The sequence below is a fragment of the Drosophila subpulchrella genome, chromosome 3L (genome assembly GCF_014743375.2).
Source record: "Drosophila subpulchrella strain 33 F10 #4 breed RU33 chromosome 3L, RU_Dsub_v1.1 Primary Assembly, whole genome shotgun sequence".
In the NCBI taxonomy this organism is placed as follows: Eukaryota; Metazoa; Arthropoda; class Insecta; order Diptera; family Drosophilidae; genus Drosophila; species Drosophila subpulchrella.
Genome location: NC_050612.1, coordinates 13,761,229 through 13,789,219, shown reverse-complemented (window position 1 = coordinate 13,789,219; position 27,991 = coordinate 13,761,229). Strand labels below are relative to the sequence as shown.

General features: G+C 39.1%; 2 protein-coding genes across 3 annotated transcripts; both read right to left on the bottom strand.

Moving 5' to 3' along the window:
* Positions 1-117: 117 nt before the first annotated feature.
* On the bottom strand, positions 118-27,467 carry LOC119552806 (putative GPI-anchored protein pfl2). Of its 2 annotated transcripts, XM_037862642.1 has the most exons (5): positions 26,214-27,467; positions 10,300-10,835; positions 2,644-2,732; positions 1,990-2,551; positions 118-1,922 (listed from the first exon to the last, which is right to left on the bottom strand). In XM_037862642.1, the coding sequence occupies exons 3-5, from the start codon at positions 2,730-2,732 to the stop codon at positions 1,104-1,106; spliced, it is 1,470 nt and encodes a 489-aa protein (XP_037718570.1). In that variant the 5' UTR covers positions 10,300-10,835; positions 26,214-27,467; the 3' UTR covers positions 118-1,103. The 2 variants fall into 2 exon arrangements, with proteins under 2 accessions (XP_037718570.1, XP_037718571.1); XM_037862643.1 differs by lacking the exons at positions 10,300-10,835; positions 26,214-27,467 and adding an exon at positions 2,803-2,943.
* On the bottom strand, positions 2,803-4,482 carry LOC119552804 (protein arginine N-methyltransferase 1). The gene has a single exon (XM_037862641.1). It carries the CDS (start codon positions 4,411-4,413, stop codon positions 2,803-2,805), a length of 1,611 nt encoding a protein of 536 aa, XP_037718569.1. The 5' UTR covers positions 4,414-4,482.
* Positions 27,468-27,991: the final 524 nt, after the last annotated feature.

Genomic DNA, 27,991 nt, shown 5'->3' with positions numbered 1-27,991 from the left:
CCAGACTACGTTTGGTTATCGATAAGGTCTATATGATCGATCATTTGAATTTCAAATTTGAATCATCCCGCTAAAAATCCAAAATAAGCATCAGCCAAATAAAAATGAAAACAAAAATTTCTCTACAAATTGGTTTACATAGATTTCATTTCATTTTTTGTTTTTTTTTTTACATTGTAATTCCGTTAGCAAATATACAAATACGAATTTCAATTGAACTAAAAATTGTTTGTGTGTTTTTCGTGTGTTCCAGCACATGGGACAAGCGTATAATAATAATAATAATAGGGGATATGGGATATGGATAGGGGTTGGGATAGAGTATAGTTAAGAGTTGGTTGGCTTCGATTTAAAACTAGAGTTATTCAAACTAAAGTGTATACAATATTCATTCATAAAATTACAATTACATATTCACTTATATTTTGTTATTTACTTTCCTCTTTCCCTTCTTCAAGTTTAATGGTATTGTGTCTGTCTCTTTCAAGTTTGTTGCTTTCTTCGTTTTATACAAAAGATTTTCGTTTCCTTACGTTTAGCAAGCGACGAATGGAAATCATGTTACAGAACTAAAAAAAACCTTCTATGGTCTGTGGTGAGTGCTTTAAAGGCGGCAGCGCAGCTATATGTCTTCACGATTTATCATTCTCTAGCTTTCCTTCTCTCTTGTTACTCAAATTTACAAATTAAATTCTGACTAATAAACAGTCTTTTCGTACCAGCGCAAAAGTTGGCGACAGACCTACATAAAATAAATCTGTTAAACTTTAACATAATAGATAAACATAGGCTAACATAAAAAAAATATATGCGTATATATACGTAGATATATATATTTATTGGAGGTGCTGCACAAAACTCTGGAGATATGACATCACTAGTTGAAAAATCCTTGTTTTTCCTCACAAGAACCTATTAAAATATTTTATCACAAGCAACAAGACCAATGGTATGTTTAAATATTGCGATAAAACACCTTTAAGATTCTTGTGCAGAGCAAATCATCTAGTGGACTCTTTAAACCTAACTAATGCTCTTCAATCTCCAGAGGTTTCTGCACCACCGCCGATATTTTAATGTAGTTAAACTTAACACGAGCTCAGTTATGAGTTGGCCGCACAGTGGCTGCAATTCCGGCTATTGCAGCTGCAGTGGCAGCTCATCATGCTAGAGTTGGAATTATTGCGGCTCATCGTGGTCAGCGGGAGATCCCCCGTCGCTCCGGTGGCAAAGGAAGACTGAGTGGTGGCTGTTGTTGTGCTTGTCTCGACGGCGGGTAGGCTGGCGGTGCTGCTGCTACTCCCGCTGCTGCTGCTGCTCCTCAGTGGCTGCAGACCAGCTCCAATGGGCACGGAGACGGACAGCGGCGGTGTGGGTATCCTTTCGGGGCTGCAATTGCCGCTCGTTCCGGTACCCAGGCTGGTCAGCAGTTGCGTGCTCGGTCCCAATCCCGCGTAGATATGCGTCCCACTGGGATTCGTCCCATAGCCACAGGCCGTGCTCTTCAGCAGCGATGCATTGGACACCGGCAGAGTGGGCAGCGGTACGGCAGCCAGCGAGGAGGCCGACGACGAGGTGGACACACAGGCGGAGGAGGCTAACGAGGAGGCAGACGACGACATGGAGACAGAGGATGGAGGGGAAGCAGTGGCCATCGAGGACATCGTACAGCTCGGCGGCGACTTGGGCGAACTGATCCGCGAGAAGAACTTGGTTATGGCATTCGGCTTGGACTTGCTGGACGATGAGGAGGCGGACACTGACACGCCGCTGGGCGTGTATGTGGAGGAGGCGGCCTGGAGCGTGGTGAGACGGTAGCTGGAACTGGAGACGCCGCAGCCGCCCGCCGAGATCTGCTCGGGCACATCCCGCACCGTCTTGTTGGGCGGCGGTTTCGTGTACGATCTGGTGATCTCCGATTGCTGTTCGGCATGAAAACATAAACGTTAGTAAGGGAAGTTGACTATAAAGCTGTCGTAAACAACCCACCTGATAGCTGCTCCTGATCTGCAGGTGGCGATCCTGTCCGTACTCGCTGTCCGGCAGTGGTACGTGATGGGGACAGCGGGGCGTCTGCTGCTGCTGCAGCTGGTACTGGTAATGTTGGTGGTGGTCGTTGCTATGGCTCTGGAGCGAACTGCACGACGATCCGGATGAGGAGTTGCCGCAATCGCCCTTGTAGCAACCGCTCCCGCTGCCCGTGTTGCCGTACTTGAGGGTGGTGGCCTCTATGCCGCCTCGCGCCACATTACTGCTAATACTATAGTTGTTGTTGCTGCTACTGCTCAGCTGGTGATGGTGATGGTCACCGCCTGCTCCTCCTCCTCCTGCGCCGCCGCTGCCGCAGCCGGAGTTGTGCGTGCTTGGAGTTGTCATGCGTTGTTGCTGGTGGTGGGAATGTTGTTGCTTGTTGCTGCTGCTGATGCTGCTGTGATGGAGATGGTGTTGCTGCTGATTGTTTCCGGCGCCACGAATCACAGTCTCGCCACGTACAGCCAGGAGCTCACGTGCTTGGAGCGCATCTACGCGCATTCTACATCTAAATTGATCCCTAAAATAAAAGGAAACAAATCAAATTAGTAATGTTTTTGAATACAAAATGATAAAGATTACTACGACACTTAAAATCGTATAATATCTTACCTATCATCGGGTGGTGAGCTTAAAGATGTGCGGGTCGGAACGCCGAGCCGCTCCATTCCCGCGCAGCCGGCCGTCTGTACCGATAGCATCTGCAAACAGAAAAACTTCAATTAGTATGCAGTCAAGTTAGGGGCTTAATAGTATAATCTTAGAAGAGACCTAAAAGTTCTGTCCAGCAGCCTCCCCCAGCTCATCCTGACAGCTCTCCACCTCACTAAAAGTCTGAAAGCGCTCCAGCATGAGCCATCTCTTGGCCACCCGGCGAATACACAAATCCCAATCGTCATCGTACTGCAGACCCTCGTAGAAGTCAATACGTATTTCCATTTCCTTTAAGCTATTCGGTTTCAGGGGCTTGAATTTCAGGTAACCCGTGTAATGAAGATTACTGCGCAAAACAAACGGCTGCTCTACGAAAAGTACGGTTTGCAACCAAAGCGATTTGTAAGGTGTCTTACAGCAGGGATTGCAGCTCATCTTGAATTGTGAACTACTAAACTGCACTTCGAAAAAGAGAAGAAAGCACTCGAGAAAACCCTCTTTCTTGACCTTTAACCTTATTTTTCGGTCTATAAAGAGATCTTCTTTCTTGGCTTTTCTCAAATCTAGACTTAAAATCCCGTGAGCCAGGGTCAGAATTTTTTCTCCGCTTGTCTTGGCATAACGAGGTTCAGCCAGGGAATATCGACGCATGGCATTCATATTAAATCCGTAGATATCCCGCCACCAGTTGCAGCGATCGTTCTTCAGGTTGTGTTCCTCGGACGCAACGAGATATAGCGAACCCATATCGGGTAGGATAAATCCGCCCTTCTTTAGCCAGCGATCTCTGGCTTCGAGCACCTCCAATATCTCCGATTCGAAGAGCAGGCAATGACCCATCCAGGTGCATACGATGCCATCGACTTTCTCTGGTAATTGTAAATCCTTCATGTGTCCATGTAAAACCTTTATCACGTTTTCCTGGCAATTATGGCGCACCACCAACTCTGCATAGCCGGTGACCTTGGAGTAATCCACGGCATAGACCCTTTTGGCTCCCAATTGGGCTGACATTAAGGCCAGAGTTCCAGTTCCGCAGGATAGAACCAGGATTATGCGACCCTTGAAGAGGTGTCGATTCTGATGCATAACAGTTTTGAAGAATTGCATGTGATATTGACGCTGCTGCCGGAATCGCATGTTCTTCAGATCTGCGCCGTAATCATAGCGAAAATCCGCAGATGTCATGAGATCCACTTCTTTTAGTTCTTGGGGCACATATCTTGGTGGCGTGGCAATCCGGGGACAGGATCGTACTTGCGTCTTGGGCCGACCTCGAGAAGCATCCTGGGAATTTACTCTTTTCAGTAAAGCTATTTTGTCATTGCTGGGATTTCCAGTTCTATTTGGTTTATCTGGCTTTTTATGGCGTCCATTGGGCTTCGGGTCCTCCAATTTTCCTGGAGTTTTTCTTGTCTCTGCCAGGTTTCTTGCGGTTTTGGGAACACCATCATTTGATTTAGTTTTAGTAGCGTTCTGAACCGTTGTATCCGCCAAATATCTGGGAACTATTGGTAGCTTTTCACAACAAACTCCGCGTCCACGAGTTCCTCCGACAATTCCAGAACTTTCCCAATTATTCGTGTTCATCTTTTCGCCATTCTTTTGTGTAATTTGTTTATCTAGCTGATTATGGAAATCGGCCAGACTTAGTTTTAGGGGTTTCTTGGGAGCATTAGTCGCATTATTTCCCGATTTGAGTGATTTTTTATTCTTCTTCCCAGTCATTGCGGTAAATTAAGAGCAAATAAACTCAATAAGTTCTCAAGTGAAAAGAAGGGAAAGGTACAGAGTGGAAGATTAAGAGAACGAGGGATAAGGTGGCGCAGAAGATACAAGTTTGTGACGTCACAAGATTAAACTTAAGATGTCCCATTTTGTCGATAAAAGCTTTATTAAAATAATTTTACGTTCAGGGAACACCCAATTTAATTGCAACCAATTTTAATTTCAAAAATTCTATATATTTTAAATGTGTTGCATTGTAAAATAAATCTCAATAAAACTTATACCACTTTTTTTCCATGAACCATTTGTTGAAAGCGATGGCGATACATCGATAATAATAGTATGACCAACTTCTTTTGATCGCATGATTTTTAAATAGTGTTGGAAAGGGCGGTTTCGGTTTTGAAATTCTGTTTGCTTTCGGTTAAGTTTTAAAATTAATAGTATTTATGTTTATATATTTTATATTATTTTACGCACTTATGATTTTTGTAATATTCAGTAATGTTTTAAAGTCCCCAATCCCCTGAAACCTGAAATCTACTGTATTTTTACACACCGATTATTCTCTACACAGGCGATTCGCATAACTCAACATGTTCCACATTCCGTTGGCCACCTTTTTCTATGTTTTTAGTATTACTTTTTTGTGTGTCCCAAGCCCCCAAAACCCCACCACACCACCTGGCGATTGATGTGTGCAAGCGAGCATGAAAGAAATGACAAATCTCTGCGCGAACAACAACAAATAATAGAGCACGAATATTTTCGGCGACGGCGGACTTTGTAAATTATACAAATATGCAAATGCAATTTTGTAAATTATAAACTCGTGAAACTATGTGGTCAGAGCTCTCTGTGTGTAAGCATGTTTCTTATAATTTGATTGTACTAGCCAATTTATTTAACTTGAATTTATTGTGAAATACTACATCATTTTAATTTGTAGCTTCTGATTTTACTTCAAGCCGAATGGCGTACGCTCTTTATAAGAAGCTTTAGTATATGAAAAAAGTACTATTGCAGACTTTAATGATATATTTTCTTTTTTTTAGTACGGTTATAATTTGGTCTTCATTCTCTTGAAAAAAAAAACATTTTCACTGGGTACAAGAAATAATATTACCATTTTAAAGTTCCCTATAAAGTTGGTACAAGCTTACTTTAACACCATTAAATTTAATGGTAAACTATTATTTCTCAGTATAAAAGATAATTACCATTTTAAGTCCATCTATAAACTTGGTTAAAAAAACTTTAATGGACCACGATGCTTGTAGTTTCTCTCGGTGCAAAAATGATTACCATTTTAAATACCCGTTAAAAACTTTTTAAAATTAGATATGATACAAATAGTAGAAAACGTTTTTAACTTGAGAATTTTTCGAAGGGGTTTGATTCAGTAATACTGTAACTTGAAAAACACAGCATTTTATAATGATATCTGAACTTTGGGGTTCCTTAAATGATATGGCAGATGCGTTGTTTGCATTATGTGACGTTAGAGATTGTTTTTGCATTCCTTTCCTTCTTTTTTGGGTAATCCGAGGCACCAGAAAATATCGCATCACATTGTCTGGGGCGTCTCCGCTGGCAAACACACATATGTATAGCCCCCGAAACGTCCCGCTCCCAGGGCGAAAAAATTAGGTTAAAATGTTTACTCGAGCATTGCAGACGGGATTGGCAATAACCTCATTTTCCGTTTGTGCACTGGTGTGCGTGCGTGTGTGTGTGTGGGCCAGACTCTCTGACGTAAGAGAAATGTCTGCCATTGTTTTTGTTTTTATTTTTGTTTTTGTTGGCCTAAGCCCAGCCATAAGTTAACATGCTTTCCCCGAACCGACTGCTCTGCATCTGTCGCTTGTTGTTGTTTATCTTTTCGGTTCTTTTTTTTGCGAATAAAGTGACATAATATTGAGGGTAAACCCTTGTTTCTGTTCTTTGCCCGCTTCTGTTTGCTTTTGGCCTTGTTCGAATCCTTGAAAGTTTCCGACTTTCTCCCTGTTTGTTTAGGCCAACTCAAAATTTGCAACTATACGAAGTTAAAGATTCGCTCACTGCCACAGGGGAAAATATTTATTTAAAAAGAAAACCTAAAAATTGTGTTTTTAACTACAAATGTGCATATACTTATTGTTTTAATATATGCTAATTTGTAGGTAATCCTAGAGAATTGGTTTAAGAACTGATGGAATTAAAATATTTATACAAAATAATTTTTATTTTTTTTAATTAAAAAAAATAAAATATAAGGGCATTTATAATAAAATTATTTTAGTTCAATGTAATTGATAAAAAAAAGTTCTAAAAGTATGTATTATTACATATACGATACGATACTGGGAAAAAATATGATAACAAATTCGTAGTACTAGAAATTTTCCGATTAAAGAAAAATATTCATAATATTTGAATTACCTAGGGTTTTTTTTTATATTATTATATATACGTTACGATACTACGAACAAATATGATTACAAGTTCGTAATACTTGGAACATACCGATAAAACAAAAATATTAATAATATTTGATATTAACTAGGGTTTTTTATATTATTATATATACATATGTAAGTTACGATACTACAAAAAATATGATAACAAATTCATATTATTAAGAATTTTTTCCGATAAAACAAAAATTTTAATAATATTTGGTATTAACTAGGGTTTTTCCACTCTTGTGATAGAATGAAGTTTTCGAGGCCGCCAAAAATTCCGAAACAGGAACAGCTGTGTGTGTGTGTGTGTGCGTGCGTGTTTAGTGCGCTCTCTTTCTCTCTCTCTCTCTCTGGCTGTATGTAATTGTAATTAATTTATGCACGTCTGCGTCTGGTGCGTGCGTCTGGCATAGATAACGGTTTTAATGAAAGCCCGCTCCGCTCTCACACATCCACATTCACATCCTAATGCTGTTAATGTTAACGCCTACGGGGCGTATGTGTGTGTGTGCAGAAATTCACACACTCCCAAACACACACACACACACACTCACATGCGAGTGTACATTTTAATAATCAATTTGAATTATTCATTGGCTAACGGCGGCAAATAAAATTCGATTAAAACACAACGCCGCTCTGCTTCTGCTTCTTCTTCTTCTTCTGCCTAAACGCCCAGGGTTATTAGCGGCAATTGTGTTTCCCATTTCCAGCCGCCTCAACGGCCCAACCATTTCGCCCACGCACTTTTGGCCCCACCGCTTCGAAATCCATTTTCTACATACATTTCCACATTTCCATCCGCATCTTGGGCTTCTAAATGTTTTTTTCTTTTTTTTTAACACGGTTGAGGGGGAACAACGTTGAAAAAACATTCATTTATTATGTTCTCACTACAGTACTAACTCGTTAGCATTCTATTTTGGTTTTTATTGCTCAAGAACCCCCATAAAACCTTTCGCTCTTATCATAATCTCCTTACTATCAGGCTCCAATTTTAGACTTTTATCACGATAGCTTTAAAGTTTTTATCAGGGTTATCCCAGAGATCTCACATTGCTTAGAGACCTTTAATAAGAGTTTAGAATATTTAGTTATTTCTGGGTGTTTGATTACCTAATAATATTAATATACTATTTCTTTTTGAGCACTTTACACTTGAAGAACTGTAGTTCCAAACCAAAATTTTTGTGTTGCCTACTTTCAGGTTCTAATTCTGGTATGAACATTTATTTCTTTTTAACACTTATAAATGTGGAACTTTTATTCTTAAGATTAGCACACTGCTACCCAACTGGCAGCTTAATCTAATTGGTTTTTACAAAAATAATAAAATAATAATTAGTCTAAGCGTTACTTAGGTCAACAAGTAATTTCGTGATTTTATTTTGATAATAATGTAGAGGGTGGTAATGTCGCTAGATCAAAACATTTATGAAAGGTCTTTGATGAGTCATCAAATCATTATCAAAAACATCATTAATATAAGATCGCAAGCAAGCTATTTTACTATTTATAAATATTATAATATTATAAAATATTTTTATAATATAAAGTATTATTATATTATAAAATATTACTATGTTATAAAATATTATTATGAAATCTTCAAAATTATATAATTCATTGTACTTAATGTATTTCCTTGTTGCTGATCTGCTTATGCAGTCCCCACTGTATCTGATGTGTTTCATTCATAATGCTCATTTGGCGTGGGCAAATTAAACACGAGAAAAAATATGAAACAAGATTCTAGATGTGGTGAAAAATGAGCAAATGCGCACTGGAAGATGTCAGCAAAGCGAGTAACAATTTGTCAAAGTTGCCGACTTTAATCTTTTGTAATGGGCGTCACACGGAGCGGCACTCCCCCACCTCATTCTTAACCCCCCACCCCCTTAATGGGAAATCTTAAAACCACAATCTGAAAAGCCGCCTTAACAACTTTGGCCCAATGAGCCCACGATGTGAATCCACAAAATACACATGTGTGTGGGTGTCATTTTTTTTTCGATTTTTTTGTTTGAAGACCCTGTCTTTTTCTGTCGTTGAAGTTAATCGCTTGACCTCAAGGTTAAAGCCGGCTTCTAAAGCAAATTCAATAGGCAAATGCGCAGATAAATAAAATATAAAGACAAATGGAAAGCATTTAAAGTCGTGTAAATAGACAAAGTAAAGCACTGCTGGAGAAATTGAATTTGTCTTGTCCATTATAATAAAGACGTACACAAGTGCCAGACGCCAAAATGGAGCTATCCCCCCCAAAAAAACGGACGTGCTGTGCATTCAACAAACATTGCATAACACTTGGAATACACATGGAAAAAAAATGGGGGTCTGGAGACGCAGAGGCAGTCGTAAAGGGAATAAATCGGTGTAGGCGCAGTTACATAAGACTTTTTGCGTAGGCGGCGACGAAAGCAATTTAGGCATGTCTGCCACCCACAGTCGCCCCTTTTCAAGGACTTTTACTGCACTGGCAGTGTGAGCGATGAGCTGGCTCTCTCTCGCTTTCACCCCCACTTTCCCCACTCTTTCTGTCTGCCACTGTCTCTCTGTTTCGGCCAAAAGGGAATGCATAGGATATTGGCAAGAGCGAAGGAAAATGGCAAAAGGCAGCGCGGAAAAAAGATGAAAAAGGAAACTTTTGACACGTGTCTTCTGGCTGCCTTGCTTTTATGGCTGTACTGAGAGAAAAACTAAATAATATTTAATTATATCCAGGAGGTAATTAGTAAGCATTGGTCACAAAAGTGTCAGCACGTAGTAACCATAAAAATATTTTCAGCTCTGCTTGCGGCCTTATCGTTAACATAATCGCTGGTTAATAAAAATCATAGAAAGTTTAACCGAAGATTAAAGTCGAGGTCCTACAATAATATAAAAAAATATAAAAATTTCATATTATCTAACACAAGGTATTTAAAAACATAAATCTCTAATAATAAAATACTGCTATGAGACCCAAGAGTATGCAGCGATATTTTTAATTCAGCCAAGCTGTTGAAATATTTTTGTTGCATTCTTTTGGTAACATTTTTGCGAGATTTGAAATATCTGAAGTTTTGTGCATTAAAGGATGTAGTTTTCCTAAATTATTTTTTATTTTTCTAAAAGTATTTAAAAACCAAAATCTCGAATGATTTATAAATGCTATTCCACCCAAAAGTATGCAGTGATATCTTTTAAGTCAGACAAGGCTTTGTAATATTTTTGTTGCATACTTTTGGTAACATTTTTGAGAGATTTGAAATTTCTGGAGATTTGTGCATTACAAAATTTGGCTTTCCTTAAGAATTTCGACGAGTGCATTTTAGAGACAGACAAACCACCCACATTACCGCCCATCGGCAGTTGCTAAACTTTTTTTTTCCTTTCCCGTACTTTCTTGTTTTTCTTTCTTTTTTTGTATTTGTTTTTTTGCGAAGGGAAAAGTACTTACGGGTACAGAATGTTCCGGCTCGGTTGGCAAAAGTGTTGTTGTTTCTGTTGCTGCTGCTGGGGATACTGTTGCTGTTGTTGCTGCTGCTGCTGCTGCTGCTGCTGCAGAGGCTATAGCTGTCTGATCCGCTGCTGTGGAGCCCGATGTTGATGGTGTTGCTAGTGGCAGGGCCAGAGCCGAATTGGTTTCCAGTCCAGGCCCGATCCCGTTGCCAATCCCAATACCAATCCCGATCCCAATCCCAGTTCCAATCCCAGACGACAGCACCGCGTTGTTGTTGCTGCGCCGTCGTTGCGACGAGCGACGTTTGTGCCGTATCCTTCGCGTTGTTGCCGCTTCCAATGTTGCTCCTGCTGCTGCTGCTGCTGCTGCTGCTGTTGATGTTGCTGCCGTCGTTGTTGATGTTGCTGCTGCTGCTAGTGTTGCTGCTAATGTTGCTGTTGCGTTGGCTGAGCGGCGCAGGGCAATCGCGGCCACCAACACACTGCCACAGGCCAGGCACACGGATAAACTAATGGCGATTAGCAACAAGCGACCTAAAACGATTGCCAAGCGGAAAATAAATATTAGTTGTGGGCTCTTCTGTGCATTTATCGGTTTTGCATAGTTAATAAATAAAGTAAAGTCTATTACGTATATAAAGCCATTGCTATCAGTATATACTATTATATATTAATATTTATAAAAAAAGGTTTTATACAGGGATTTTTATTTAAGACCCTGGTATTTTAAATCCTTTACTTTTAAAAATATTTTTATATTATTCATTAAAAAGTCTTTGTTTAGAAGTATAAAATATTTATTTTCGTTATTATTTCTTTCACTTTATTGATCATTCCAAAACCTTAACATTATCATTACTTTCTCATCTGAAATGGCATACAAAAATCACCTTCAATTGCATTTCCTTCAACTTTTTCTTTAACATTTGATCTCCCATTCACTCAATTGTAACTTAAAAATTCGTTCTTAATTTTCGGCTTATTTGTTGTACAATTTAAATAACTTATTCCCACTCACGAACTGTTTTAATTACTATAAATAAACGAAACAAAACGAATGCTACCCACAGCACCGACCAAATAACAATGAAAGAGAAACAAAGTGTAAGAAAAAAGAGCAAAACCCGTGAAACTGTCGCTGGGTGTACGAGTATTTCGTAGATACTCGCACGAATTTCTAGCCGTATCTACAAGGTGCGCGGCGTTCGCGTTCTCGTACTCGTTCACTCTCTCGATAATTTCGCCCTGTAGAAAGACCCCGTGCAATGTCTGCGTCTACGGACGGACATACGGGTACGGGTATATATGCCTACAAAACATATATACGGGCGTCTGCGTCTAGACTAGATAGCAGACGACTTAAGTGATACAAGCACACATGCGCATTCGCGGCGCAGTAAGTGCGAGCGAGCCAGCAAATGTAGGCGGACAGAAGTTCGATAAATAAAAAAAAGCCCACTGAAGGGATTGATTGACACATGTTGTACCCTATAAAAGGGGGAAAGTGGGGTATGACTTTGTTTTAGCTTTAGAACTTTAAAGTTAGGATAACATGAAATCAAAGAACGATCTTTGAGATCATTATATTAGCATTTTTTAAGATTATAATAGTTATGATACTTAAATGTAATCTTCAAGAGGAACCCCCAATCACAAAGAAAAAATCAAATTTCCGATCCCTTGTGGCAATCTCTAGATCCTTTGAGTTAGGATCACAAAAAACAAATATATACAATTTTCAACTTTAATTTACCTACCCTTTAAGACTTCTATTGTTATAAATAGCACATTTTATTTCCCGTAAAAAACTTATAGATGTAATTCCCTAACCCAAAAGTAAAAATCCAATTTCCGATTTTTTGTTTCGCAGGTAAGAGTCAATGCTTACACTTCCAGTCTTTGCAATACAACTTATATTTTTGTTACCCTATAAGCTTTCACCGAAAAGTCCCCTGCTATATTTGGGTCTATTTTAAAGGCAGCACTGGCAAAGCCCATCCGCTTCAATTAGTAATGGGTATTATATAGACGATATGGCCGGGCCAGACGCTGCTGATAGAATGGCAGACAGACGGAGGCCACCCGTCGCGGTCGCAGACCCTGTAACGGAGCAAGCTCACAGATACACAGATACACCGATACACAGATACGGATACCCGCCGACTGGGATACAGATACACGCGAAAAGCTTGCGCAACAAGATTTTACAACTACATATAGTGAACATATCATGACGCTCCGTCTGATATACGATTACAAAAATAACAAACAAAAAAGCAAAAAAGCCACACCGATCCGCAGCGCAATTTCATCAAGGCGAAAATGACGCAGCCATGTAAACGTCGCCTATCTCTGTCTCTCGCTAATCAACGATCGGTGAATGAAAACATAAATATTTGGGTTTTCATTAGTTTATGATCTCCGAATGGATGGGTTGGAAAAGAGAAAATGTACATATATTAAGTGGGGAAAAAAACAGGTAGCCAGTCAGTGAGACAGACATGATCAAATTATATTCAACGAATGCCAGACTGGAGTTAATCAACTGAAATTAAAATGTACGTACTACGTAGTGAAAAGGCACAAACAACGGCGGCGACCAATTAAAATATGTCAACAATTTCTATGACTCTTTCTACGCGTCTGACTTCAAACCAAGCGAGACAGGGGAAAAAAAAGAAAAGAAAACTAATATTAACAGGTACCTCTACCTACAGACAACAAAAAAAAAGCACAACAACAAGTGGCACTTTAGACTTTTGCGCATTCCCAGCCGTTGTCACTCGGATTCAACCGTCTCAGGTGACTCAACCTATCTGGCTGTCATTTGCTTTCGGTCTGCCTTTTATGGCCTTTGTTTTCTGATAATTATTTTTGCCTGCTCAGCTACCCTGTACCACGAACTGTGGAGCGTGACAAAAGCTGATATCTACGGAAATGACGTGGTTCCTACGGTTTTTTCCCCGAAAAAGTTTAACCCAAATATTATCGCCAAGGTCAGAGACACGAGCTTGATTTATTATTCCAATAATGTATTTAGTCATAATATGGCAATTTCAGAAGTTTCCTATCATTCCAGTCTTTTAAAGATTTAATATGATGCCTCTACGAGCCTTAGGAAGTTTCCATTTATAGTTCGATAAAAGTTTAACTAGTCAGTGGCATTAAAGCCGGTTTCATTAGACTGAGAGGGTACTGTGCGTTCGTTTGATCACTCCCCAGTTTGATCGTTATTTTGTATTTTTTAATTGTGCCGCTCGTTTCAGCTTGTTGCAATTATTTTTATCGCAGGTGAAATGATTGAGCATGTCTGGGGACTTCGTTTACGTCTGGAGCCGCCGTACAAACATGCATAAAAAAATATATATATATATATACAGAGACAAATCACCTGATACCCTATAAAAGCAAGCCGAGAAAGAGAAAGGAATACCTGGCAACAGTTCAACTGTCTGCCGGTTTCCATTTGATTGAACCTCTGACGCACGTGTGCCCGCCAACTATTGAAAAAGTGCTAAAATAATTGAGCGAATACAGATTCAATATTTGAATTGATCACACCAGACGCAAATCGACGAACGCCAGACCGCAGACCCCCAGACCCAGACAACAGATCCCATACATCACATATCCCATACCATACATCCCATACAAGCGTTAGAGCTCGCACCCGGCCAAACCACATCAAATCGGACCAGCCAGACCAGACGGATCAGACAGTTGGCTAACACTTTCAGAGATCGAGATCCATAGCGGCGACCAAACGGCTTTCATGGCTATTTTTATAGTGGAACGGACATTGAACGGACAGTGGGCAAGCTTACAAAACATCGTGGGGGAACTTGTTTCGATCTCTCTCCATCTCCATCTGGGTTCCTTGACCGACCGAGATAATGTACTCTATATAATCAAATCTCCTGTCCTTTCATTTCGGTGTCACCGCGATGACAATTGCATTTGATTGAGTGCGCGTTTTAAGGCCGCGCAAGAAGATCACTTTCGATCAACTTTCCTTCTTGCTCTGGCGCACAACAAAAGTTATCAATTTAATGATTATGATCACCGCGCTAATGACATTCAAGTGCAGCACTTGATGCCCACCCCCCACCAAAAAAAAAATACATTAAAATAATAATAACCCCACAAAGCTCGGTACAGTGGGCCGAAAAAAAAAACATTTGAAGGCAATGCCATTGACACCTTGATTGGATGTCAAGGTTGTGCGAGGATCGTCGCATTCTCGGCTCGCACATAAACTAACTAAAGGCATTATCATAAGCTTTAACAACCATAATACATTGAGGTGACATTGAACTTGAAAAATCCAGTTGAATGGTGTACCTTTGTTGCTTGAAGTTCAGATTTTCTCGGCATTTTGTGTGATATATTGATGCAATTTAAGTGCGATTTATAGCATTGGATTAAACGGGATCTCTAAGTTTTTAATAAACTTTTTAGAAGAGCATATTTTAACTGCAAAGTGACAACAAAATAATAAACAAATTTGAAAAATTTTTAATGAAATGGAAACTTTTATTCCGAGAATGAAATCGTTAAAGTAGAACTAATCATTGAAATCCAAACTGGTTTCAAACTAACCAAAAATGTAAACAAAAATATGATCATAAACATTTTAGGATGATTTTAATCTTGTATAGATAGATTTCAGCTTAGATTGTATTCATCGTCTTGTGTAATATTTTATTTGGCCCTGATTCGAAAGGTATTTCTACATCCCTTATATAGGAAGTACAAGCAGCCGCATCATCAGCTGGCGTCAGTTTCGTCTGCAATCGGTTCTCTATTTATGTTTATTTTAGCTGATTCTATTTTTCTGGCAACAATTTTCGTCTAGTTTGTGCAAAATATTACAATGTTGTCTGGCGCGGAAGATGAAAAGTCGGAATGCCCGCTCTTTAGCCAACCTACCGTCAGCGTTTTTACCCCTTTTTGCGATTCCCCTGTGAGAGGCCAACCCTTTTTTTTTTCCATTTTTTGATTTGTTTGCAACTAGACTGCGCACGGCAACAGACGGAAAAGCGGGCAAAACGAGAGGCAGTGGCAGGGAAAATGCAAATGAATGAGCCAAATGCAAAGAAGCAAACGCAGAGGGAAAAATAAAAACTGAAACAAACTGAAACCGCAGACAGAGAAAACAGCGACGTCGACCTCGCCCAGGCAGCAGCGTTTTCCCATCATGATGATGATGTGATGATGATGATGATGTGATGATGAGGATGTCGTTTGACCTTTAAGCGAAGCGAGTGCATTCCACCAACAACAACCTGGCGGAGAGAATCCCATTTTGATTTTATTTTTATTTTTTACTTCCTTTTTGGCGTCTGTCTGGGCCTGGTCTTTGGTTTATTTTTACATTTTACACTGCATTTTTTTTTCATAATTCGCAAACGCATTTAATTAATGGGAAATCACGTGGCAAATTGTGCAAACACCTCGTATGCGCAATAATTCAGCGGTTACGTATACGCAGTGTGTTTGCGATTTCATCATCTTATTCGTATGGCCGACTTGATAATGGAGCAGGCAAATTCTTGCTGCATTAGAAGGTGCGCTTTTCAAGCACGAGTGTAAATATAACAAAGTTCTTAAAAAGTATTTACCTGGTTTCCTAGTTATAAATTAGGTAGCCAGATTATACTTTCCAGTAAAAACCTTAATACTATTAGAAATCATTTTATGAATGGTTTTTTTCTTAATGGCCTTTGTTAATATTTCTCTTATTTTTGGTATTGAAACCTATTTAATCCTACTTAAACAATTTAGGCAATATTCTGTGTATCTTTTTCTTAGCTTTTTCCCCAAGTATCTAACCCAACCCCACCTTCTTGACTTTGCGGCTCCTTTAGTCTTGTGCCCCCTGCCTTATTGCAACATTGTGTCATACTTTTTGTTGATTCCGTCTTTCTGTTTATTTGCCGATTGGTTTTTTCCCCCATTTGGACTTGACGTTAGCTTCGGTTCCACTTCCTTTGCCTGGCCATTATGCCACTTCCGCCCCCGTCTCGCATCCCAGAAATCGATGTTGATGTAGACTTTTGTTCTGTTTGCCTGGGCCACTGCAGATGATGATGGCGCTCTGGCTGGCAAATATTGACAGAGGCTTCGAAATATTACGCAAAAAATTGCCTTTCGAGGGAGATTCACATGTTTAACTTGCCACGTTCTTGCCCATTCTATTCTCTAGTTTTTTTGTTGCACTATAGACTCCACCAGTTTGCTTGCGGCCAATGACTCATTGACCTGGTTTAGGTTCCCTCTGTCTAGAAACCGTAGTTCTCAACGCCCGCTTACACTATAAAACTGGGTCAGTGGGCGTGTCGAAAAGTGGGCGGTGGCTGGCTCTCAGACCGAAAAATCTAGTTCATGTAGGGATTTCGCCACGTTTTTTTCTCTCATTTTTGTAGGCCCTATTTCCCGAACAATAGAAAATATATATCCTCAAGTAGCAAATTTTCCACCAGCCTGTGTAAAGTGTGTCAACTGCTGGTGTTTTACAGCACTGTCTGCGCTCTAGTTTCTTCGGCTCGGTTGGTTTTCTGGCTCAGAATGATAGGTACTTTATATATATGTATACATATATAAATGGCGTTTAGCATGGCGTATACGTAATGCCATCGATTACTCATACGCCACGGGTCACAGCTCCAGGGAATTGCGTTGTTGCATTACTGCAATTGTCTGCAGATAAGCGAACCCCCATTTCAATTAATTTCCTCATATTTATAGCCGTTATCAGAAACTTAAAACTTTCTTTAGTATACCAATCAATCAATCAGTCTGCAGTCATCGTCCTGTCATCGCGATCGTCACTGGCATTTATTCGTTACCATTATTTATGATCCCTCTTTTTTTGCCGCACTTAGCTTTTATCTATCGCCTATCACAAAGTTGAGGCGTGCAAATTGATATCAGCGCGTGTAGCTAATTTATAATTTTCAACCATCGTACGTTTATATAAAACTGTGGGCTTCATTTACCATTCTGGCCAAACAAAATGATTAGTGAAAGCCTATTAATGGTTTTTAAATAATATTAATTGATTGATAAGTCGCAAGTTTGTGGATCCTGTATACCTGAGCTATATATATATACATGCAAATATACCGATGCCAGGCATCAATGGGTATTTGGGAATTTCAGATTAGTTGACCACGAAACCATATAGCTCATTAATCGTCGCTGTTAATCACCAGTTCTCGTCTGGAATGCTTTTAAAATTTAGTTTTGTTCGTCATGATTCAGAGGCAGACGGGGGCAAGATTAATTGTATGTTTGCCGAATGTTTTCCGGCAATTACGTTGTCTGGGCTGGGCATGGTTTTTCGCTACATTTGGCTACTGAATTTTTCGAATTCATTTCGACTCGCCAAAAGTATTCACAAACAAAACAAAAATGCTTTTATCAAGATATAGTAAATTAAGAAATTCCTATATTATATAAGCTTGCTCTTACAACCGGGTTTATAATTACGTTCTTGCAATAATCGATTTTTCTTACAAGAAAATAAACAAATGGGATAGGTATAGTCTCAGGAGAAAGAGAGGGGGCGAGACGGACAGAAAGAGATAGCCAGTAAGCTGCGACAAGCGTCGGCGCTTCCACTTTGAAGTCACTCTCTTGCCATTGTAATCCAAGTCGTTTTGCCCAAACTCGGCAGCACTTGAAAGATGAAAGCCGAGAGGGGTGTGTGCTACACAGAAAGAAAAATAATACCATTTTGAATGATATTTAATATAAATATTTAAAAATTTTAAACTTAAAATGGGTTGCAGTTTAGTGGTTTTTTAGAAGAGAGGTTTATTTTAAGATTGAAAAAGATAGAGTTGACTTAAACTTTTCTCAATTTTTTTTTTTTAGAAAAACCCTATATGATCTAAAATATATTCCTCTGAATTTTAAGGGGGCGTGGAGTGAATACCTAAAGTTTAGGTTTATTTTGAGATGGAAAAATATTTGTAAAATTTGTTTTCTGTATAAAGAAAACCCTATACGATCTTAAATGTATTTCTCTGTATTTTAGGGGGGTGGGGAGGAGTTTTTGCCAGGCATTGAGATCAAGACAATCAAGCCAGCGTCTTGGAATTTCGATCTATCTATGCTAATTGCATTTCATTGAAATTAATGTTGGCGCGTCCAACTTCGAGCAGGGTCAACTCATTTATAACCCAAGAGACAGGGAGGCGGTTAGTTAATCTGTCCAAATGTTGCAAGACCATAAATTTCTCGCTAAGCCAAAAAGGCAAAACAAACGGACAACAACAAAAGTTAAAATGCCAGACGCCGACTCTGCACATACACATATCATGCTGTTGTCACTCTGTTTTTTAATTGTATTTTCACCAGTCTCATTGCACAAGTTAAGAACAAACAACAAAGGCATTTGACAATGTTTTCAAATTTATTTTTAAAATAAATTTGTTGTTTGCTTTTTTTGTGCTATTTGTTGTTTTTAGCATGACGCGACAATTTGTCTGTCTATTTTTACCAGGCTCTGTGTCCGTCTATCTGGCTCCCTTGCTCTTTGGCGCGGTCAGAAAATTGTGTCCGACATTTCGGCTGAACAGAATAACACTTTTTTTTTGCATATATACACAACCGCCCCCCTTTAAACCACCTCAGAGATCATTCATCTGCAAAACAGCAAAAAAAAAGATTTTTTTCGAGGCCTATATGAGACAGCCAGACATAAAAATAAATTTGTGCGGAATTTTATTTTGATTTTTTATGAGCGAAAAAAAAAGGAAAAAGAAACAAATGCCGCCGCTTTTTGTTGTTCAATTTGAATTTCAAATTTCAACATTTCGACTGTTAGTTTTGCTTGGGCTCTAGCACGTGGAATAATGCGGTGTGGCAAGGCCCCCGATCCCCCGATCCACCGATTTCTCCACCTCCCCCCGCTGGCGCCTGTCTGCAGGCACTATCAGCAGACATATAGCATTTTTTCCGATTTTCGTTCCATTTGTAATCGCTCATTGATTCAGAAATTCCAGTTTCCACTGCACGTGTGCGTTTCCATTGCGATTCCATATCGATTCGCGATGGAACCAGACATCAAAACCCCCTTATACAGTATATATATGGCCGGGAGGTATTAACTGAACTATGACGCCATGGGGTGATTATAAATGGGTTTTTAGCGCTTTTGTGTCGGCGCTTTGAAGGGATTTCCTTTCCCACAAAAATTATGATGGGCCTTAATTGCAGTCTGCTACAAAAAAAAAAAAACTAAAACTCATGTGCCCCGTAGACAGAAATAATCTTACGTAATATCAGGCGGAAGATAAATATTTGACCTACATTTTCGAGCGGGTTGAGGGGGGTAGGAAAGGGGTTAAGGGAGGGTGTGTTGCTGTGTGCGTGAGCAGGAAGTTTCAGCAGGACACCGACACGGACACAGACACACGCGAAACGCAAATAAATCATTGATGAAGTCCCCACACACACACACACACACAGTCGCACTTGGGGAGCTTCAAGTCATGGGTTCGTGCCTCATGGAAATGTAGGCCACAGGCAGCCAGTGGCCCTAAGCTTAACTCGGGGGGCGTGTCCAGAAGGCGGTTGCCAAGCCAAAAAATAAATGTACACAGAGAAAAAAATACAATGCAGTGGGAAGTACAATTTTATATGATTGCTTACAATCCATAAAACATTACTTATGTTGTTTTATATTCAATGTTATATTGTTTTTTAATGTAAAACTAACATTATATCTTCTCTTTTATCATAATACATCCATTTCTAGTTCGGGGACACATAAAAAAAGATTTAAATATAAAAACCATATATAACCATTTAAAAATTATTATATTTATAAAGACCTCAAACCCAAGCACGTACAAAACTAAAGTGTTTTCCAAATTTAATGAGCAAATTTGTATTCTTTTCTGACCGTGTGCGAAACCCAAGAATGTTGCTTAGCTCTTGGGAGTCTGCTGATTGTCGAGACAAATTTCCAAGAAGCGAAGAAGAGTTTTTGTCGTTTTCACTTCTTCTTCTTCAGCTATCGCGTTATTGTGTGGTAAATATAGTAAGGAGTGGAGAAGTGATAAAGGGGGGTGTATTAGTCAAGTGTCTGGGATTTTGCTGCACTCAGAAGAACGGCTCCACATAGCGATATTCAGCTTCCGTTTCATTTCTAGGCCCCAACTCGCCTTTTTATGGGCTTATCAGGTGGTGCCCCCCTTAACCCCCGTGGGCTCCACCCTTTTGCGACCGGCATCCGCTCTTGTCTGGCTGAATGCCTGCTATATAGCATATATGCCATAACCTAGACTGACCACACACAGACATATAGACCGAGTGGCATGACGTGGCACAAGTCAGGGTCGCTCAAAGTAATCGGATACTTCTCTGTCCGAGACATATTTCACTTGTAGATTCCTCAAGGCAGAGTTTTCGAGAAATATGTAATGGCGTTTTAGGTATCCCTACTTTTTGGGGTATATTAAAAGTTAATAACCATATAGAGATTTTTAAGAAATAGAAAAGCTTCAGTTAGATATGTTTCATTTTGTGATTGAAATTGTAATTGATATCAAATTTATAAGATTGTTGTTCAAGGAGACATACCAGATCTGTAGACAAAATATTTCACCATTATTACAGGTCCTACAACCTATTCGAAAACTAATGATTTCAGTTATTAAACCTCTTCCATAATCTAGTAATAAAAATGAATTTCATCACACTTCAAAGAACTACTGAAGTACTTTACCAACGGCTTGGGAACTACCCTTATCGATATGCTAATTTAAAATAAAATCGCTTAAGTACATACGTTAAGTTTATAATCAGCAAAATCCAATTTGTTGATTATTTCCACCACTTATCTGAGGTGAACAATTTTGGTCAATATAGCTTCGCTTCTACTTTCCAGATTTGCAAATCATTGTTACGCCCACAAGTCTATACTATGTACTATATAAAATTCATTAAAATCTATACATACAGTCAATAGAGAGCCTTTTTTGACTAAAAATAAAACCATTTTATTACGTCATTATGGAAATTTTAAGCACTACCAATACTGATAGTACTCTTTGCATTTCATAAGAAATTTCTTTTACATTGAGCCTTTCATTGACTGATCCCCATGCTGTCATAACTTGTCATTATTTTTGTTGACTAATCTAAGCTGTCCCTCTCTTTTTCTCTATCTCCAGCACTGCGAATCTCTTAATCTCAATGTGAACTTTTCAGCCGGACTCTTGAGACGTCTTCAAACAATCAGGCAAAGACCGCATGTCAATCGATTAGCGATTTCGCCGCTTGTCTGTCCGCCTCGGAAATATCATAATGTTGTTGCTGCTTGTGTAAATCTTTTTTGTTGTGTATATTTTTTGAATGAACAAAGCTGATAAGGTGGTGTGTAGACTTTAGACAAAAGAAAGCCCCCAAAATTCCAGGTTTTTTTTTCATAGAAACTAACAGAAATTAGCATTTATTAGCGGACCGACGGCGGTTGGGTGAAAATGTATGTCTCGCGTCTGGCGGATATCAAAATAAGTTAAAGCCAGATAAGACTAGGGGCGGAAAAGAGAAGAAACGCAGATCAAAATGTACAAATATACACGAATGTCTGTAGGAAAGTCGCCAACGAAAACAATGGAAAAGACGACAAATGGCGAAGAAACGACAAAAAAGTAGTAACAACAATCGCAAAACAGTAAAAAACGACACAAAATACAACGGCAAATTTCAGACTTCGACCCAGACAACAGGCCGATTCCGATTGGAATGAACTGATGACTTTATATGGGGCTTTCATTCGTTGTGTGTGAGTAAACTTGATTATGAACTCTAATGATTCGCTCGGTTTATAGGGTAGAAATGGGGGAGCTATAAATTGGGTATGCCAAACCCCTCATGGGCAAGTAATTCTTGGTAAAAAGCATAAAAAGGAAAATGATTTTTCAAGAACAAATAATTCTTAGAATTAATAGGAACTTTCTTTAAATTTAAAGATTACAAATTTCTGTATAACACCACATTTTGATAAGGGTCAACATTATTATTGATTTTATTAAAAAAATTTAACTAATCGAGTATTACAGGAAATCGGATGATAATAAACCTATTTCACACAAATTCCGACGTCTAGTCATAATACTCAAAAGTGTTTCGGTGAACCATTAAAATGTTTCTTATGAATGGCCCTCAATAAATCTTTCTTCTACCGACAATTAGTGGTTATTTAATGGAAGAGTCGAAGCCATAAACCATAACCCTGTGATTACTCCACAAATTTTGGGGGTCAGTCAGTCACCAGCTGACAATGTCGCCGCAACACGTGATTATCTGGCTGGTCATCTCGCTGGGCGATTTTCTTATCGAAGCAACTGGGGTCCCTCAATCAGTCGCCACCCGCCTGCAGTGGGGCTATCCCACCCCCTGGTCCCTCCCACCGCCCCCGGGGCTGCTCCACTGCAGCACTAATAATGACCTTGGGGAATGTTGTCGCTCGGCGTTCGTCAGTTGCTGTCCGTTCTCTAATCTCATGCTCGCTGGCTGTGTGTGGTGGTGTTGCCACTATGGTGGTGCACTGCGAGAAATTCCATTCAATCTAAAACTCCTACTCCTAATGCACCTTTAAAGTTTAAAATCTACTTTTCCTAAGTTTAGGAAATTGTGAAAATTTTAATGCAGCCTACACAGAGAAAATTCTGACGTTCTCATCTGAGTTGAAAATGTTCTTAGAAATAGAACGACATTTTTAAGTTGGAAATGTTTTTAGTTTGCTCGAATAAAGTTGAATTGGCGATATTTATGAACATTGTATATCTCAAATAAACTCAATTTAACTTTTCTCTTCTCACCATTTCGTTCTAATATTGAGAACATTGATACAAAATGTACTTGCACGGTTTTTAAGAACGAATGTTCTCAATTCAAGAACAATATTCTTGGATATATTTCTCTGTGTAGAAAAATGCCATGTCTTAGTGAAAAATTGATATCAAACTATTAAATATAGACACCTTCATAATGATTTCGTTTAATAATCCTAACTAACTTTTAGAGATTATAGAAATGTTAACTTGCTATTCTAAATTCCAAAGAATTTCATAGAAACCCCAAGTTACTTTAGATTTGGAGAGGTCTCTTTCGGAATTGCGGGGTGTTATTTTTTCCGAGTGTGGTGTTGCTGCTGCTGTGGTGTTCAGTGGTGCTGATTTCGTGGTGGTGGTCATGTGGGTGGCGCGGGAAGTGCTGTTGACGTCGACGCCCGCTTGGACAGGTGCTCAAGTCCATGGGTATCTCTAAATTGTGTGCTTGTGTTGGGTCTTTTATAAAAAAAAAAAACAAAGAAAAAAGAATAAGAGAAAAGAATTCTGCTGATAAGACCGGCTGCCTGGCTATACCTCTTCTCACTCCGTCCAGAAGCCAAAGAAGCGACGCAGAAGCAGGCAGACGAACCAGACCAGACGCTTGATAAGCGGCCATGGGGCGTATGAGCGATATACGGAGCGACAGGGACGGCACTATGGCAAAAACAAAAGACCTTGATTTAGGCCCTATACATATATATGTCGTCAGCTGTTTAATTAGCTTTCGATTAATTTTCTGGCCAATCGAGCTGTTGTCCCTGCTTCGTGATTTTCTCATGAACTTTTAATTAAAATATTATTTCGTTTTTTTGCTTCGGCTTAAGCCAAATTTTTGGCATTTTTCATAAGAATGGAGGAGGTAACTTAAAATATAATAACCATTTTAATGGCCAGTCGTAAAGCTGCCCGGAATGTGCCGGCCAAGTGAGTCAAATTTTCCGTGACAGCATACAAGGCGTATGCGTAACATTCTTATGCTCGGGCAAAAAGCGAGGTGGGAGGCCAGGAGGATTTGTAAAGGTAAGCCAAAGACGACAAAGCAATGGGAACTCTTCTACTTTTATGCCAGCGAGTGTGGGAATTTTCAACAGTCGTTGGGAAAATAATAGAGGCAACGTAATTGTTATGTTTACTTATCCAATAAAATTTAAATAGGCATCTCAGCAATTTTCTGCATCTTTAACTATTTGATGTTTACTAGGTTTAATATTTAACAGAGCTTAGAAATTTGCAAAATATGTTCATGATTATAAATTATATATATTATTTTTTAGGAACCTTTTTATAAGAACCTATTAAAATAAATATGTAAATCGTAATATTTACTCCCAAAACTCAACTAGTTTTTGGTATATTTTAAAGGGTATTTAAATCCTAGTACCTACAATCCACAATAAATACGAATTTCTAACTCAGACTTAGCTAAAAAATAAAATTACCAGTCGCTACTATTATTTTAACCACATTTGTATGTAAAAGGCGAAGAGAAAAAAACTGAGACTGAGCCACATGTGTGTCTCTGTGTGTGCTTCCGTGTGTGTGAGTGGTGTGCCAGTGAATGTGTGTGTGTGTGGCATAGCCAAGAGGCAATAGCAATAGCATAGCAATGGCAAAGGAAAAGCAAAAGGCAAGAGCAAAAGCAAAAGAGCTGATGAAGAGCTGGCTTACGCACGGGTTCATTGAACGGAAGTGATTTGCCTACTGCTGTGCGAAAGAGAGGGGGCGAGACACCTACATAGAGAGAGAGAGAGGGAGGGGAGATACTACACGCGACTTTGACTTGGTTTTGTTCTGTTCTGTTCTGGTTCCTCTATCAAAACTCCATGGCCCGGGCCTTTGTTTCCATACCATGCCATACCATACCATTCCAAACCTCATAGCCATAGTCATAGCCATAGTCAAAGCCCAAGCCAGAGCAAAGCCAAAACCTTGTGGCAAAGATAAAGCTCTTCTGGGAAGTTCTTAGCTTTTTCCCAACCTAAACCCGACTTTTGAAGATCTAATCTAAAGCTAAGCCAGGCACTTTGGGCTCCAGGTGAGAAAATCTCGATTTTATGGCGTTCTTTCTAATTAAACTTGGGTTTTTACGTTCTATTTTGTTTATAATATAGTAAGGGAGAGGCTGATTCTAGTGTTAAGAGGATGAAGGAATTTGTACAGCTCATAAACTCTTGGTAAATATTTACACTGTTGTTATTAACAAAGATGTTCTTGTAAGTTAGATTTAGTGTTAGATTGTTGCCTTTCTGGTCCATTGTATTTTGTTAAAATATCTTTAAGCAGTTATATAAAATCGAAGTTGTTATGAATGAATTTTTGATATTACACTTTATATAAATTTCTCCAATAATCCCATTTTTCCTAACTAAAATTTTGTCATTTCTTTAATATCTTTTTTAAGTTTCCCAATTAATTTTGGTGAAATGGAATTAATTCTTAAGCCCCAAAAGTCTGCCAAAGACACACCCCACACTACGTACGATATGAATATACATATATTTCAAGATTCCTGACCCCCAAAAAACAATTATATATTTTCCGCCTCTTGGCTAATTTATTACAAGATGCTTTATGACAGCCACAAAAAATATTAAAGGGTTTTAAAAGCATTCAAAACTGCTTTAAACAAATGTTTTATATTTTCCGTGATACTTTTTTTTCTTGTATTCCAGTCTGGGGAGAAGGGTATCCTTGGCAAGGGGGTGTGATATCTGTCGTCTGGTGCGAACTAGTAAAAAATACCAGAGCTGATTTCAGAATTTATTGCATCTCTGTGGACAGTGGACAGTTTTTGACTGGATTTTGTTGCTCGTTTTACGAATTTTTATTGTTTTTCTTGTTTGGGGTTTGTGTGTGAGTGTTGACAGGAAGTCGCCGGAATGCGATTTATAGAGAGCAGATTTCGGATAGAATATGAATAGCATATAATTAGATAGCGCCTACAGTGCGGCTACCGAATATTGGGACCACTTTTTCAGCTCCAAAGTTCAATTACGTTGTATTTTTAGGGCTAATCGGCTTAAAAAGAGGTTTTTCCCCTATAAAAATATGCTTTGCTCACCTTTTAATTCGGCGTAATTTTGTTTCTTTTTTCTTTCGATTATGGGTTTTAACTATATTCTTTTAGATTTTAAATTGATTTAGGAATTGCGCTATATTAAGGGCATAAATTTCCTAAATTTGTTTAAACTTGATGTAATTTTCAGACACTTTTTTGTGACACTTTGAGGCGAATTTATCTAAGCAACACTTATATACATGGCTTTACTTTCGATATAAACTTAATTTCTTGCATTTGTTTATATGGTGGTTATATTTGTTTAATTTCTGCTGTTGTTGTTGATGTTATTTTGCTGCTTGTTGTTGTTTGTTTTGTGTTATTATTATTTTTTGCGATTAGGAATGCTTTTGAGTAAAGGAACGCTGGCTATGTGTGTGTGCTGAATGCGTGGTTTGCTTTATTTATTTATTATCTTGTGCTATTTATTTTTGTTCACTTTTGTTTGGTTGTTTAACTCTTTTTGTTGTTATTTTGCTGGGGGTTTCCTATGTGGATTTCTAGGTGTTTTCAAGCCTAAGTTGTATTTATTTTAGCGCGGAACGAACTGAACAACACAAAAGAAGGTATTTCTAGTTATTTGTACAATTTCTTCGTTTATTAATTGCTTGAAAGGGTTCGCGAGACTCAGTTTGGAAATATTTTCGAGCGAAACCCATCCGCGGGTGAACTTAACTCGGCAACCAACAAAACGTAAGTGTGGCAAAACGTAACGTAAGCCACCGTAAGTCTCAGTAAAAAGGGAGATAGCCTCAGCGTAAGTGTGCTCTCTCCTCTCCGAAAGAGAGAAATTCACACAGCCACAAACAATGAGCGTAAACTGAAAGACACACGATTTAATATTCGATTCCGATTCCGGCTGTTCCACTGCTCTCTCTCTCGTTCTCTCTTTGGAACGCAGTGGCTGTGAAACGGGGACAAGCTTTGCTGTCTCTTTCTCTCTCTCTCCCTCTCTCTCTCAGCGTTTTCGTTTTATTTTAATAATTATCGTTGGCGAAAAGCGCAAAACAATTGTTTTCCCGCACACACACTAGCATGGAAAGTATGCCAGCACCACAACAACAATAGCGACTGCCATGACGTAACGTCGCCTTGTTGTTGCTATACTCCCATTTATTTATTTAGTTGTCGAATCAATCATTTGATTTCAAATTAACTAAGGCACAGACACAAGCACACACAAACATTTTAACCAGTCGTTGTTGTTGTTGTCGATCGCTGGCTTTTATTGTTGCTACATTCGACGGAGAGCGAAAAACACACGTCCGCAGCGTCGGAGAGTTTCGGGTTGAGTTGAGAGCGTAAAACATCACAAATATGCATCTCCCTCCGTTTTAACAGCGAAAAAAGTGCTGTTAGGGCGCAAAAGAGAGTGTCGTAAACTTTTGTGGGAATCGAACGAAACGATGGCAATGGAACGGGCTCTGGGGGTGAGAGCAAGCGAGAGAGATGGCGAGAGCCGCGCACAGCTGTTATGTTACTGTTAACAGGGGGGGTGGTGGCGAAAAGGCGAGGAAATGCAGCCAGAGAGCGGGAGAGACAGTGGGAGAGAGAAAGCGCAAAGTTAACTGGCAAATTGCAATTTGATTACGAAAATTACTTCACCATTTTTTTTAATTTTGATTAAAAGCCTACAGAATGCCATTTTTAATTTATTGCTTACTTTAGTTACTACTACTAATTTTGTTACAACTTTTATATTAGCATATCACGACTGATTTGAACAGCAACCAAAGATGGGGGTGTTGCTACAAGTGGGGCACACACTGGTTCCGGCTATT

What these genes read in the sequence shown, in the direction of transcription:
- LOC119552806 (XM_037862642.1), bottom strand. Translation starts at nt 2,732, where the DNA reads ATGCTATCGGTACAGACGGCCGGCTGCGCGGGAATGGAGCGGCTCGGC. An exon ending in AGCTCACCACCCGATGATAG is followed by an intron (nt 2,552 to 2,643) that starts GTAAGATATTAT and finishes CTTTTATTTTAG; the next exon opens with GGATCAATTTAGATGTAGAA. An exon ending in AGATCAGGAGCAGCTATCAG is followed by an intron (nt 1,923 to 1,989) that starts GTGGGTTGTTTA and finishes CATGCCGAACAG; the next exon opens with CAATCGGAGATCACCAGATC.
- LOC119552804 (XM_037862641.1), bottom strand. Translation starts at nt 4,413, where the DNA reads ATGACTGGGAAGAAGAATAAAAAATCACTCAAATCGGGAAATAATGCG.